The 16,168-nt window shown below is 36.3% G+C and overlaps 1 protein-coding gene across 2 annotated transcripts in view; it reads left to right on the top strand.

Annotated features, from left to right (window-relative positions):
• The window catches only part of LOC126971772 (ATP-binding cassette sub-family G member 4), a 164,398-nt gene that overhangs the window by 87,061 nt on the left and 61,169 nt on the right, over positions 1 to 16,168 (top strand). For both annotated transcript variants that reach the window (XR_007730987.1, XM_050818169.1), the window contains exons 2-8: positions 415 to 532; positions 2,955 to 3,171; positions 4,875 to 5,020; positions 6,038 to 6,161; positions 7,954 to 8,068; positions 12,508 to 12,722; positions 14,435 to 14,603. Coding sequence is in view for 1 of the 2 variants with exons in the window: in XM_050818169.1 (XP_050674126.1) it covers positions 415 to 532; positions 2,955 to 3,171; positions 4,875 to 5,020; positions 6,038 to 6,161; positions 7,954 to 8,068; positions 12,508 to 12,722; positions 14,435 to 14,603 (1,104 nt within the window). In the remaining variant the exon portion in view is untranslated. The remainder of the gene's footprint in view (positions 1 to 414; positions 533 to 2,954; positions 3,172 to 4,874; positions 5,021 to 6,037; positions 6,162 to 7,953; positions 8,069 to 12,507; positions 12,723 to 14,434; positions 14,604 to 16,168) is intronic.

The following is a 16,168-nucleotide window of genomic DNA, read 5'->3' as shown; positions in this document are numbered from 1 at the left end:
ATTAATATGACTTTGGCAAAAAATTGTATAGCTTTATGGAACAGCTCCATTCAAACATCAAGTAGGTACTTTCAGCACATTTTATTTGTGTGTTTCTTTTATTTATTTAGAGCATTGGGAACAAAACCATCAGCTCAAACCAAAACACATTACTCAATTACAAGAAAAATCTCCGTTCGACAGCACATTTTATTTATTTTTATACATAATTCGTACTTATTCCAAATTCCAATTGTTCTTACTGACACAGTGTCTGAAAGAGATTTATATTATTCAAAGTTATTTATGAATCAAATGCCCTTTTTCCAATGAAAAAAAAACAATTTCGTCTTTCTTTTTGTAAACTTAGGAATTAAATAAAACGTTGCCTGATTATTGTTTTTCAATTTAAAAAATCTTATTTCTTTGTTCCAGAAAAGAAACAAATATTAAAGGATGTGTCAGGCCACTTCAAGTCCGGAAACCTCACTGCCATCATGGGACCGTCTGGAGCAGGGAAGTCTACCCTTATGCATGCGCTGACAGGCTTCGGGTGAATATACTGCACTTTACTTATTTCATCAGATAGAAAGATGCACCTACTTGGGTACCAATATAATTATCAGTACCTGGACGACCGAGCCTTGCTCGGATTGTTAAAAAGGTAGAAAAGTTGAACATAAAAAACTAACAGGGCATCTGGATTCGAACCGGGGTCTTCTGCTTTCAGGATCACCCTATGTCCCATCTGAGCTATTATAGTCTTGTATATTGTGGCGAAATTCCTTGTATTCTAATGTTATTGTAGCTGTGTCTCATTAAAATACGGACAAAACTATTTATTTTAAATTGAAACCTAGCTAGATTTATTTATCGCCCCTCCAAATTCCCTGTATACTAAATTTTATGAAAATCGTTAGAGCCGTTTCTGAGATTCAGATTATATATATACAGGAATTGCTCTTTTAAAGATATAAGATAAAGTGAATCTCTCAGTTCGTGTCCACATAACTTAAACCAAAAATACAAATTATTTAAGTTTTCTTTAGTGTTAATTCCGCCAATATTTGTCTTTAAAACAATTCGACACGGTCTCGTGCCAGATTTTGGCGAGACAACACGTCCTGAGGATGCCTCGTGTAGAGGCGAAACACGTGTCGAATTGTTTTAAAGACAAATATTGGCGGAATTAACACTAAAGAAAACTTAAATAATTTGTATAATTATGGATTTCCGCAAAGTAACGCCTTATTCAATAAATTTTCTTAAACCAAAAAGTCATTTTCATTTATTATTTCATTAGAGTACTATTTAAAAATTGAGCTTTTATCAGACGAAGTACCAAGAAACTCAATTTTTTATGGAATAGGACGACAAACGAGCGTACGGGTCACCTGGTGTTAAGTGATCACCGCCGCCCACATTCTCTTGCAACAGCGTATTCATTGGTACTTTTTTATATCAATATTTACAGCTTCAGGATTTATGGAAAGTACAGTAGATTCATTAATAACAACACATGGACAAACTTATACAGAACCATCTGAATGCGTTTGTTAGATTATTAAACTTTTATGTTATTATTTAATAATCATAAAGTACTAAATAACACTAAATAAAACCTAATATCAGAACATAACAGAACAGAAATAATGAATAATATTATTATAAGTAAGTACTTAACTCTGATATGTCCATTCGATGCAGCAGGTACGAGCCAATTGTGACTAATCACTACTGCGCTGCACCAACGAAACCTTAGTAGACTTTGGTTGGCAATCCTCATTCGGGCAGCCAATCAGGAACAAGCTCCTAGTGGCTGTATTGACTTTAAAATACAAATGAGCTACTTTTTAGTTTTAAGATGTCAAAACATTACTCTTTTAACTATGAATTAATTACATTAGGTTATTCAGTGTTATTTAGTACTTTATGATTAATAAAAAATAATATAAAAGCTTAATAAGTTTGAAAATCTAAGACATTCTTTGACAGAGCGGTTTTCAAGAAACTTTCTGAAATGTGTAACCAAACTGTGAGATGAGATTCCTTACGTGGTATTATTATCATTTTTATCAAGGTCATTACGCCATGGGTATCTTCAAAAAAAATTGGCAGTTAGAGAGACTGCCGATACGAGTGAAAACTTCGAACTTTTAGTATTAAAATTTGAAATATCATGATGTTTAAAAACAATTACGTTATTATATTAATTTTATTTTTAAAAATTATTTTCAATAATACGTTAATCAAATAAACACAATATTTTAACGAGGTACAGTATATACACATCGAACTTTTCACTAAATCCAACTTCAATTTCACTTTTACGATATACACAGCAGTAATGTTTCGCAATACGTCAGCTGTATAGCTACAGATATACTGCTATAAGCATTTCGATGACGCCAACTCACGAGATAACACATCAATCAATTCAAAAAGTGTCTAAATATACATTTATATTTATTGTTTTAATTATTTATTTATTGTGTGTGCCAGTCAAGAGCATGTCGGTGACGAATAACCCATAAGATTTTCGCCTACCAAAAAGTGACTACGGCTGTTGTGAATCATTGACGACCGTTCCCAATACTTCAGTAATTAGCTGTCAATAATCTGAAGCTGTCCCAATATACCCGATAAGTCATTCTTATAACCTTATATGGGGACGTGTGAATTGAAATTTCCATACAAACTTCTATCGCTGGTAAGCTATACGTCGTCCCATTGACAGACAGCGTGTACGGATAACGTGAGTTACCGTCGAGAAGTTTATTGGGACAGAAAAGCCAACGATAGTTACGATTTTTATCTCAAGTAAGAGCTGGTCGTTAGACAGCAAGCGAATATGAGCGGTCACTTGTACAGTCATTTGTCCTCTATGGAATACATAAATGATACATGCAATAACTTGTACTGTTTCCGATGGAATTAAAATTCTGGATTTTTATGGAATTTATCTTTGTTCACAGTACTAATGGAGTGAAGGGCTCAATACGAGCTGGTGACAAAATATGTGAACTGGGGAAAGGTAAATCGTTGGACGCTTTAAAAGCGTATCGGAAGAGGTTGTGTTATATCTTACAAGATGACAGACTGAATCCACTGTTCTCTGTCAGCGAGCTCATGAACTTCGCTGCCGATTTGAAATTAGGAAATATGTTGACACCGAAACTAAAGGCATCTGTGGTAAGTGTTTATCTACCTACTAAGCTAGAGGTCCCGGGTTCGAATCCCAAGATAATTTGTGTAAAAAGTGTGTCAATTATTATTATTAACATTATTGTCTAATTCAAAGTCAAAGTCAAATGAACTTTATTAATTAAGCTTAAACTAAGCGCTTTTGAACCGTCACTACAAATATTTCTTTTAAATTACTGAATTTACCATATTTTCTTAAAAAGTTGTGCTCGTGAGATGAACATATTCTAAGGAACTCGAGGGCTACTCTTTTCAATGTAATAGAGAATTTTACAATGGCTGTAGTATACATAACAAGTTAGCTTGTAAGGTGCTACATCCAATATATGAGTTGTGTTTAAATAATGTAAATTATTTCATAAAAAGTAATTAATAATTAACTGTATAAATAGAAAATATCTTATTGAACTCAATGTTTATGTAAGGATGCTTCGTGAACATGATGGTCGTGATTACTGCCACAATTAGTAATTGCATCCAACAAATACAAAGATTTATTAACTATAACAGGTCGACCAGGCACCACAAGGAGCACCCGTGCACGAGTTGACGCATGGAGCAGCTACCGTTCCCCTCGCACATATTTGAGGGAAGGAGACGAAATTGCTTTTAATTACCTTAACTCTGACACTTAACTAGACTAACTTAACTTGAGCCAACACGTCCTGAGGATGCCACGTGTAGAGGCGAAACACGTGGAACTAACACTAAAGAAAACTCAAATAATTTGGATACCTTAACTCTATTACACTCTTTAAAGATGAGCAGTCTTCTATTTCAACGAGGTTTCTTTTTAAGGCAAGTTTTTTTTTAATGAAAATAAGGGACGAGACGAGCAGGACGTTCAAGTGATGGTAATTGATACCAACTGCCCATTACAATGCAGTGCCACTCAAGATTCTTGAAGAACCCAAAAATTCTGTACGACACTACAATTGCGCACGTCACCTTGAGACGTAAGATGTTAAGTCTCGTTTTCTCTCTTTCTCTTCTTTCCCTCTCCTAACAAACTGTTTTCGTGGACTCTTCATAGCCCAACCCTTATTTTTTTGGTTACTTTAAACTGGTGCAGTATATAAGTAGAACCTTAGATCATTTATACGCCTAGATTAACTATGAAAGTTGTTAAAACGTCGAAAATTGAGTTTAGAGTTGACCTCTATTTCGAGCAATGCACGCACACTAACACAAATCGCGAGTGTAAGACGTAGCTTGTCACGCACACCTATCATCATCATCATCAGCCGGAAGACGTCCACTGCTGGACTAAGGTCTCCCCCAAAGATTTCCACGATGATCGGTCCTGCGCTGCCCTAATCTAACGTTTTCCGGCGATCTTGACCAGATCGTCGGTCCATCTTGTGGGAGGCCTACCAACACTGCGTCTTCCGGTACGTGGTCGCCATTCGAGGATATTACTGCCCATCTTTCCGTCGAACTATGTGCCCTGCCCACTGCCACTTCAGTTTCGCAATCATTTGGGCTATAACTTTTCTCCTACGGATCTCCTCATTTCTGATTCGATCTCGCAGGCGAACTCCGAGTGTAGCCCTCTCCATTGCCCTCTGAGCAACCATGAGCTTTCTCATGTCTGCGTACCGTAATAATACGCACGCCTATAATAACAATAAATTATCTAAGAGTAGAACAATGGCATAAATATATGTATACGACGTGATGTTTGATTTTAGATTGCAGACATTTTAGAAACATTAGGATTAGTTGGTACGGAGAATACGAGATGTTGCAATTTATCTGGTGGTCAGAGGAAGAGGCTCTCAATAGCAGTTGAATTGATTGATAATCCACCTGTCATCTTCCTGGATGAACCCACCACGTAAGTGTTTATAACTATCAAGTTTCATGTCAAAGGACCTTTAGATTGTCAGAGCCGCATGCATTATTACAGCAAAAATAATGCTGAACATTTATCTTAAGTTGTTTTATTTTATAGAATAGGAGGTACTACAAACTAGCGTACGGTCACCTGGTGTTAAGTTATCACCGATGCCCACATTCTCTTGTAACACCAGAGGAATTACAGGAGGCCTTTAAGGAAGGTGTACGCGCTTTTTTTGTCGTATCGTCCTGGAAACACCACACAAGGAAGCTCATTCCACAGCTTTGTAGTACGTAGAAGAAAGCTCCTTGAAAACCGCACACATCCAGATGGTGAGGATGATATCCTTACTTGTGGGCGTGTCGTGCGAAGTTTCTTTATATCTTCTGTTTATGGTATTCCTCCATGTAGTATTAGTTATATTACTACTAGTCTGATTTTTAAGAGCTCTGAATTATTGCATAAAACCCATTATTACGATTCAGGCTGCCAATAAAATTTTGTAAGTTAATTTATGCAGAGTGTGAAGAAATGAAAATACAGTATTTGAATGAATAAAAAAAAAGAAAATCAGACTTAAATTTTATAAATACAGTAAATAAGTTAATAATGATGAACGATTAATGTGAACAATTGGAATTAGTGGTGGTTGAAGGTATTAAGGAGCTCCTAAATATACTGAAATGTACACTCGCCAGGCTGTTGCCTATTTTAGCCTCCAGAGAACTAATTTTGACGTTTATTACAAATGGCTGCGAGAGAAACGTACAATACTATGAAGTATTTTTGCATTTTGAATTTAATTCGGTCGATTTCCGTGTTTTTTATACTTCTAGAATCATCGTAATAAAGTACACAATTAATTTTTGTAAATAAATCATCAAATGATAGCAACAGTTAACTTCTTCACTAACAATGTTTTTTATTTCGAAAAATCGAAAAATAATGCTTTGATTCAACATCACGAACAGGTCAATGTACCCAGATTAAATAATGGTGGTTTTTAATTTACAGTGGTTTGGATAGCTTAACATCTGCACAGTGTATGGGGATGCTGAAAAATCTTGCCCGTGCTGGCCGTACCATAGTCTGCACAATACACCAGCCAACAGCACTCATTTATAAGATGTTCGATCAGGTACAACATTCGTTTAATTTACTCTCAAATACTTTTGCAATATTTTATCATAATAGTAGTGATGATAAGACACGTTGAACTGATGATAAATACAAAAATTCTGAGCGGCACTACAATTGCGCTCGTCTCCTTGAGACATAAGATGTTAAGTCTCATTTGCCTAGTAATTTCACTAGCTGCGGCGCCCTTTAGACTGAAACACAATAATGCTTACACATTACTGCTTCACGGCAGAAAAAGCCTCCGTTGCAGTACCCATAATCTAGCGGGCATCCTGTGCAATCAAGAATCTGCATGGAATGGAGCTGCTCGGCTCGTCATTATTATTGTCATAAAGAAATTCTAGTAGATAGGCGTCGTACAAAAAGAAAACTCAAATATTGCTCACAGTACTTTCTGATTCACGCGAGTGTTACACATTTAAATAAAACACTTTTAAAGGATGAAAGCTCCGTTTTCAGGGGACTCCCAACTTTAACACTCAGTCCCCCTGAAAATGAGATCAAGAAAGGTCCTCAAACGTCGGGTTAACTAAAATAAAAATCTAATTTTTACGCAAAAATCTAATGTAAAAACATAGTTAGTTTTTAATCATTTAAGTGTTTTAACAAATAATGCTTGCATAGATGCTGCTAAAAAGTCGTTTTATTTAATCAGTATACACAGGAGGCTCCCACATAATGTGCAAATTATGGAATAGGGATCGTAGAAAAGATTTTTTGATGATTAGTAATTAGTTTGGATACCCGTACGGTTTGCATTTCTTTATTGTAAATTTGAAGGCGGACAATATAACGTACCTACGGATTAACTGTAGGACTAAAACACGAAGTTAAAATTGATTTGGAATCGTGAGACAGGGGCGTGCATATCATATAGGCAATTAGGCAGTGCCTACCTCGTTATAAACCGAAATAAATATAGCATACATACATATAATCACGCCTCTTTCCCGTAGGGGCAGAGACCACTTCTTTCCACTTGCTACGATCCTTTCATACATGCTCTTCGGCTTAGGGTACTCTTGACCTGGCCTTTTTTCAAGACGTCCCTGATTTGATCTCGAAATGTCCGCCTAGGTCTACCCCTTCCAACACTTTCATTCACACTGGCCTTATACACTTTCTTTGTCAATCGTTCTTCATTCATTCTCTCGACATGGCCAAACCATCTCAGCAATAAATATAGCACTAGTGTTAAAGTTGATTTAGTTTAATTTGGTTCCATTATTTTATAACAAAACTTGTATTAAACACTTATAACAATTTAATGTAAATCTTAAAACAATTGTTTTCTTGACATTGACATGTTTTCGTGCTCCCCTGCTGCGTTCAGACACGGCTTAGAATTAAAATTAAAATCATTCTTATCGTTGCCCCAAGTTTAATTTAATTTAATTGGTTTACATCTTTTTTATCAATGCGCATACTCAAACTAGTTATTTCTGTGAATGTTTGCGTTTGTTAATGTATACCTTTGATTTTTCTTTTTGTTATTATTGTATCTGTGAAGACATGCTAGATACTAGATTCCTATGGCAAGCATTCTTTGCATATTTCAAAGCTCTAGTGCACGCCCCTATCTGCAGAGCACGTATTTTATCGAAAGAAACCATCGCTCGCAATGAATATTTCTAAAAGGGCCAGGCTGCAAACCAAGGAGTTTGGGCGTCTCGAATAATATAGCCAAGATTTTGCGTACAATAGACCGTTTTAAGAATCTTAGTGCGGATTATATATGCTCACTAACCTGACTTACCCCATCCTATCCTAATTTATATCCTGTCGAGCAGGTGTACGTGGTTGCAGAAGGAATGTGCATTTACGACGGGCCCAGTGATAACACAGTTCCGTATCTGGCGACGATGGGCTTCCAATGTCCAAAGTACCACAATCCAGCCGATTATAGTAAGTAGTACAACAACTAAGTACTAAGAAATATAAGTATTCTTCCGTGATTTTTTTCTTCTTCCTTGAGCTTTTCGTATTCTCTATAGAAAATATAAAAATTGTGTGTAAAAATTATATCGATACTTCAATTACTTTCCGACATATGGAATTGTAAACATTTTATGCGCATGGCGCGAGTTTCGACCGCTAGGTGCTCGCTTCGTGTGACGAAAAATACATTTACGTATTGAAAACCCGGGCGGGGGCCCTGGAGGCCGAAAATATAGCTCATAGGCGCGGGGTGGCGGAAGGCGCCTCGAACCTCGGACCGCCTGGTCATAAGTCAACACAGTCACGCAGTATTTTGCGCGCTCCGGTACGAGTCACTTGGAGAATACGCAAATATTTATTTTAATGTTTAATTTAAATGTAAGAAAGTCATGGGTTGTGCCGAAAAGCACAACCACAAAATAATAAAATAAAGGAGTATTGACCTGTGACGTCACACAGCGGCTTATATTTATGGGAACTTTAGATGTGTATAAAATCTAAACTAATTGGTATTTCGAAATTAAACAAACACCAGTGTATTTATATACATAAAGACTTTATTAAAACAATATTATAGTTTCAAACGATTTCGCATACCCATTAACATTCTTCATTATAAAGGCGAATACATTGAATTAATCTCACAGATAAAAATCTTAACAAATATAGCTTATAAAAAGGTATTTTCTGGAAATACTTGTAATAAATACTGATTTGATTTTATTTTGATTTGAACAAGTCTGGTGCGTCAAAGACAATAAAGTTCTAAAATAAAAACAGAACCGATACTGTTTATAACTACAGCAGCGTCATTATTTGTACTATAAAGCTAGATTCAAACGATAGTTTTCATCTAGTTTAAAAAAGCAAGAGCATATCTATCATTTATTATTATTAATTTTTGTGTAACATTTTACACAAAAATTAATAATAAAACCATTGTTTTGTGTTTTTGCTGTTCTGCCCAATATAATAAATGCTTAGATCATTAATTATTGTATTACTCATGCGGGAAAAGTAGTATTTTGGCGCTCGCTGTTGCGGTCGAAAAAGAGCCGTTTGCCCATTTTAAAATTACGCGTGAGTTTTTTCGTAAATGAAACTGTTGTTTGAGTGCGAAAAGTTTACTTGTCGCACGCAAATTATACTTGGCTCACGCAAATTTAGATAAAATTGCTAAAATAAATAAAATAATAACAAAAAAAACACAATCGAAATATCAAAACTGTCAAATCCAAAAATATCTTAATATAAAAAACCCCCGCCGGGGCTATGCCCCTGAACCCACATAAATCGTCGCATTTGTGATACAAATAGTATGTGCAACTCGTGCGCAAATATATTACACGTCTAGATAGACTATGACAGCTGCAAAAACAAAAAAAAAATGAGTTTAGAGCTAACCTCCATTTTGAGCAAATCACGCACACTTACACAAAGTGTCACACAAATCGCGAGTGTAAGACGGAGCTTGTCACGCGCACTAAACTAATATTCCTGGCCTGTTTATCGGTTGTCTAACAGCAAGAGACTCTATCTAGACGCATAAATTATATAAGAATTTAAGTGTAACAAATAAAATGTAACCGGTACCACCAGACTGGTTTTTGTTTTCTGATAATTCGTTAGATTACGTCCATTAAAGTTTTTATACCTACATGTATGCGGATTCTGTAAACATCGCTATTATAAATCCTTACTCATAACTGCCATGTAGATTTTAATCAATTAAAATTCTTAACTATATTAGGTACTTTTTTTTGATAAAATCTTGAAGTATAATTTTAAATTAAAATCTTAAATTAAAACAAATTTAATGATAATTAATTGAATAATTAGATTTATTCCATATGTCTATCTACCAGTGGGAGACTCCTTTGCACAGGATGCCGGCTAGATTATGGGTACCGCAACGGCGCCTATTTATGCCGTGAAGCAGTAATGTGTAAACATTACTGTGTTTCGGAGTAAGGGCGCCGTAGCTACTGAAATTAATGGACAAATGAGACCTTACATATTATGTCTCAAGGTGACGAGCGCAATTGTAGTGCCGCTCAGAATTTTTGTGAATTTTCAAGAATCCTGAACGGAACTGCATTGTAAAGGGCAAGGCGTATCAATTGCCATCAGCCAAAGGTCCTACTCGTGTCATCCCGTATTTTCATTTAAAAAAAAATTATGTTTGACGACCTGTATAGCCGAGTGGCTAGCGATCCTACCTAATAAGCTAGAGGTCCCGGGTTCGAATCCCGGTAGGTGCAAGCATTTATTTGATGATTATGGATGTTTGTTTCCGAGTCATGGATGTTTAAATGTATTTATGTATGTTTATCTAAGTATATTGTATTAAATATATCATTGTCTTGTAACACATAACACAGGCTATATATACTTAACTTGGGGCAAGATAATTTGTGTAAAAAGTGTGTCAATATTATTATTATTATATAAGTAAAATATAATATCAAAAAGCTAGTATACCCAGGGGCTTGACAGGGATGGACCGTGAGTTTGTAGGGCCCTAAACACTACAGGAGCCGGCGTAGTTAATAAAATTATTGCCTTTGTGTAATAAAACTGTTTCCGATAACATGTATTAGATCCCTACACGGTACGGGAAAAAATACAATAAAATATTTAATTTATTTAAAATGACTTGATGAATAAATAATCCATACGGAACATCAGCCGTGGTTGTCAAGCAATCCAACCGAGACGAGACTAATTTATACGCGAGATAAACCTTATATTTCTTCTTAGAATTATTATAGTATTATTTAAATATACGTTTATAAGTCTTTTTGACTATTCAGAACCTTTTGATTGCTAGTAGCGGCAAAGTAAGTAAACATCTATAAATACACAATATGTTTTATGATTTATGCAATAAATAGGCGACACAAGGGAAGAAGCGTTGAGAGAAGAGTATATTTGCCGACAATCACTATGTGAGTGCCGGCAAGAAAGATAGGGTTGGCACTTGTGAATTGTTGAATCAAAATACTAATTTAATATTAAAATAATTTTGTTTAAATCTGCCTATTAGTTATTTATTTATCAGATTTATGAATAAGTAAGTGTAATATATTTGAAGATTGCCTCGAGTTTTCATCCCACATTCCTGTTTCGTGTCACTTCATAAAATGTTATTATAGTACAGCCAGAAAAAAATGTGAATTAATCACAACAATTTTCTATCTATACTAATATTATAAAGCTGCAGTGTTTGTTTGTTTGTTTGTTTGTTTGTTTGTTTGTTTGTTTGTTTGTTTGTTTGTTTGTTTGTTTGTTTGTTTGAACGCGCTAATCTCTGGTACTACTGGTCCGATTTGAATGATTCTTTCAGTGTTGGGTAGTCCATTTATCGAGGAAGGCAATAGGCTATATATATGTTTTTTTTTTTTTTAAATTAGGGATCCGTAATAAAATTGCTATTTTGTAACACAAGGTGTAAAATCGAAAACCTATTTTTGCGATAGAACAAAATGATGTACAGGCTATAATATTGGCAATATTTTATTACTTATAAAAAACTATCGCGTGAATTATACTTTATATGGCAAAACAACGTTTGCCGGGTCAGCTAGTTTTAATATAAGAGCAATAGCTAATCCGAGATCAAACGATGACATGAAAAGAGTTCATACACCTATTACAGGATATGTTCCTGCAGCCTTGCGGCACAGCTATTGTCTCAAAAGTAGAACAATAAAACTTGGCAATATCATAAACGGACCAAGTACACTTGAGAAAATCACTTGTGACAAACAGCTCTGACATAAAGAACTGCTCGAATTGTCGGGGATGCGAACGAAGTTCTCTGTGAACGGCTAGATCACTTGGCGATGCTCAAATACGTTTTTCTACCGAATTATTCACGGGGAGTGTTCCGAATAGCTGTTTGACCTGATTCCTGCAGCCGGATTCCACCTTCGCATGACACGCTCAAATTACGATATCATCCCCACCATCTGGATGTGTGGTTATCTCACACAGTGCGGTTTTCAAGGAACTTTAACCCATGTACAGCCAAGCTGTGGAATGAGCTTCCTTATGCGGTGTTTCCAAGACGATATGAAATGGGAAAAAGCTTCAAAAAAGCGCGTAGACCTTTCTAAAAGGCCGGTAACGCTCCAGTGATTCCTCTGATGTTGCAAGACAATGTGGGTTGCGGTGATCACTTAACATCAGGTGACCCGTATGCTTGTTTGTCCCTTTCTCCATAAAAAAAATTACTACCATGGTTATAAAGAGCACATCGCATGCTGATAGTGATATTTTTGCAACCTTTTTCCCCCTATGTTATCGCCATGGGTTTTAGACACCTGTGTCCAGTAGATGGAGGCTTACCACTCGTGGAGACCTTGTACATTATAATAAATTAATAAAAAAAAATGTAATTACAGTATTAGAAATAGCGAACACAGAATATGGCAACTTTAACGAGCTCTTGGCAGCGAGATGTTCTCGCGATCAAAAAAGTGAGAAGGTTCAACAAACAGAGCCAGTTTCACCAACATTCACACGAGGAAAGATGTCCATTATGGTTGGCAAGCCGCACGAAGTATATAAGTTTTGGATCTTGTTGAAGAGATGCCTTTTACAACAATACAGAGACTGGGTAAGTGTTGTATTAATTATTTTATTTACAATACTTTTAATTTCATTCTTTTTCTCGTGGATAGGCGTCATCTCTTTTATCTGCCCTGTGGTCGTAACTATCTTCTACCCGACTGATAAAAATTGACGGAAGACTTTTGAAACTTTTAATAATAAAGTTTATTGAATTGGACGTTATTTTGCTGAAGTTCATTATGACCTGAATGGTATGAGGTATCATCATCATCAGCCGGAAGATGTTCACTGCTGGACAAAGGCCTCTCCCAAAGATTTCCTGCGCTGCCCTCATCCAACGTATTCCGGCGATCAACACCAGATCGTCGGTCCATCTTGTGGGGGCCTACCAAAAATACGTCTTCCGGTACGTGGTCGCCATATGAGGACTTTACTGCTATCTGTCCGTCGGACTATGTGCCCTGCCCACTGCCACTTCAGTTTCGCAATCATTTGGGATATGTCAGTGACTTTGGTTTTCCTACGGATCTCCTCATTTCTGATTCGATCTCTCTCTCTCGCCCTCTCCATTGTCTGACGTCTGCGTACCGTAATCATCACTGGCAACACACACGGGCATATAAAGTTATGAGGTTAAGTATTAATTCCGCTATGATTTGTGAGTCTACATGCAGAATGCACCTAAAGCCCAATCGAAGGATAAGCCCCGATTTCACTATGACATTAAACTCAGTTTAACGTCAACTGCCAGTCTTGATCTCGATTAAACACAAAGCTATTTCACCAATACCTTTTGAGCGTGTTGACATAATCTGTTACATGTGATAAACAATAGAATGTATTAAATACCTGCAAAACGGTCATCGATAAGTGTGAACAATGTCAAAATTGTTATATGTCTATTTCTATTTTTATAACGCTAACGACAGTGACAGCTCTTGAACGCGATCAAATATTACGTTGAATATCCTAAATTCGGCGGTCAGCATTTAAACGCGTTTAGGATATAACTGCGTTTAGTTTGTGTTGGTGAAATCCGAATTGAATCTGTAAGTTCGTTTACAGGCGTAAGCTTAGTTGAAAGAGTTCTAGTCACCTTTTGCTTCAATGGTGAAATTGGTGCGTTAGAGTTAGAGGTTTAATACGTCTTCTATCAAAGAATCGGCCCATGCTGAACTCTAGACCAATTGACCAGGTTAATCGGCAACGTAAAACTCTGCATCAAATAATTCAGAATAATAATATTGTGTATCACTTTCTCAGAATTTTTTTTTTCGTTTAGACTTTTTGTAACTGTAGTTATGTTCTAAAGACTTGAAATATGCCATTCTTGTTCACTGGCCATATGTTATTGTCACCCCCTATGGAAAATAGATATATTTCTACTCTATTTTATTCTACTGTAGAACAGCACTGGTGTTGAAAAGTTTAAGAGATTAAATCTAAAATGAATTTAATACCATCCGCATCACGTAGACGTCTGGCATTCCACAACCGCGCGTTTTGTTCGAAATTTCTTGCCTCGCACAGCCACTTTGTGGAATCAACTACCGGCAGCGGTCTTCCCGAACAGATACGACTTAGGGACCTTCAAGAAAAAAGCATACTCCCACCTTAAAGGCCGGCAACGCATTTCTTGACACACCTGTTGTTGCGGATGTCCATGGGCGGTTGCCTCACCTCACATCCCGTGAGCCTCTTGCCCGTTTGAACCTGTCATATAAAAAAAAATGAAATAACATGAAAATAAATTTACAGACGGTGACCCATCTGAAGGTGTTACTACATTTATTGATTGGTGTACTCTTGGGGCTGGTGTTCGACCAGTCAGGGAGCGATGCCTCTAAAACCTTTAGCAATCTTGGCTTCTTCCTCGTCTCTACCGTGTACCTGTGCTACACTTCACTTATGCCGGCTGTATTAAAGTGTAAGTATTATATTATGTCCATCCAAAAACTGAATACTATACGTGTTTCGTGGTAATTCGCCTAATGTATATTTTTTGATGACCAACTAAATTCGGACCATTCATAGGTACTTCATCAGGGTGAGTGTAGTCAGTATCTGACGGGTTGTTCGTTATCCCAAACCCACTACACTCACCCTGATGTAGGACCTGTGAATGGTTCGAAACTAGTCAGGACCAACACCGATGATTCGTGAGCAAAGCCGATTTATATTAATTAAGTTAAAGTTTATGCAAATGGGGTGAAAATCACTAAAGGTAGAAGTTTATTATTTTCGATGAATATTTTTTTAAGACAATAAGGGATCAGACGAGTAGGACGTTCAGCTGATGGTAATTGATACGCCCTGCCCACTAGAATGTAGTGCCGCTCAGGATTCTTGAAAAACCCAAATATTCTGACCGGCACTACAATTGCGGTCGTCACTTTGAGACATAAGATGTTAAGTCTCATTTGCCCAGTAGTTTCGCTACTTACGGCTCCCTTCAGACCAAAACACAATAATGTACACATTACTGCTTCACGGCAGGAAAGGCCCCGTTGTGGTACCCAATATCTAGCCGGCATCCTGTGCAAAGGAGCCTCCCGCTGGTAATTGCCCTTGGTCGCCTCTTACGACACCCTTGGGCCTGGGACTTCCCTATTATTTTTATGCCCCGAGGAAGAACAGGGCAATAATATTTATATTTATCACATTGTTATTGTAAATATTTAGTCAAGAAAAATTATTTTAATATTTATCGTAGGTACTATTTTCTTATGATGAGCCGTGTTGTAAATTATATTTCTTTGCTCGTATTTTACAATAGTAGCTTTGTCAGTTGGAACTAATGTTAAGTAATACATGTGGCAATAGTAATTAGTAATTATAACAACATACATACTCACTCATTATCTTTCAATCTGATATTTTTACGAGCGCTTGATTTGAAAGACATAGAAACACTATAGATTGTCACAAGTTATAAATGTATATAGAATAATATACACCTCTAAACAATAATTTTTTTAAGGCTTTTCTGATTGGGTAGGTACTTTGATCATACGGTGGGTTTCGTAAAGTCCTTTACAATTAAAGGAGGGACAATTACCTTAAACATATTATATAATTGGGGTTATCATGTTCGCAAAAATTATAGTTCGACTTCTTCAAGTAGGTATATTTTATGTGTTGCATGGTCACACATACCTTGTTTTAGTAAATTACTGTTGTGGATGTTTCAAATATGTAAAAACTTAGTTACTTAGTACTTAGGTATTTACTCATACTCTGGTTGGACGCTGATCTAAAAATATGCACTTTAAGTTTAAATTATTTAGTATTAGGTATTAGACCATTTCTAATGTGGTAGTAAGTTTTGAAATAATCTTAAATCTCTTTAGGTCAAATGGTAAGGTAAATCATAGACGTGCCCCGGCACAACACACTTCGCTATAAAAATAATCTTATGTAAACTAACTCTAAATTAACATTACACAGTTCCGGTCCCTACCCAATGTCAGTTAAAATTTATAATAAGTTACC

The sequence above is a fragment of the Leptidea sinapis genome, chromosome 24 (genome assembly GCF_905404315.1).
Source record: "Leptidea sinapis chromosome 24, ilLepSina1.1, whole genome shotgun sequence".
Classification (NCBI taxonomy): domain Eukaryota; kingdom Metazoa; phylum Arthropoda; class Insecta; order Lepidoptera; family Pieridae; genus Leptidea; species Leptidea sinapis.
The sequence above is the reverse complement of the archived record's forward strand: the minus strand, read 5'-3'. Positions and strand labels throughout refer to the sequence as shown.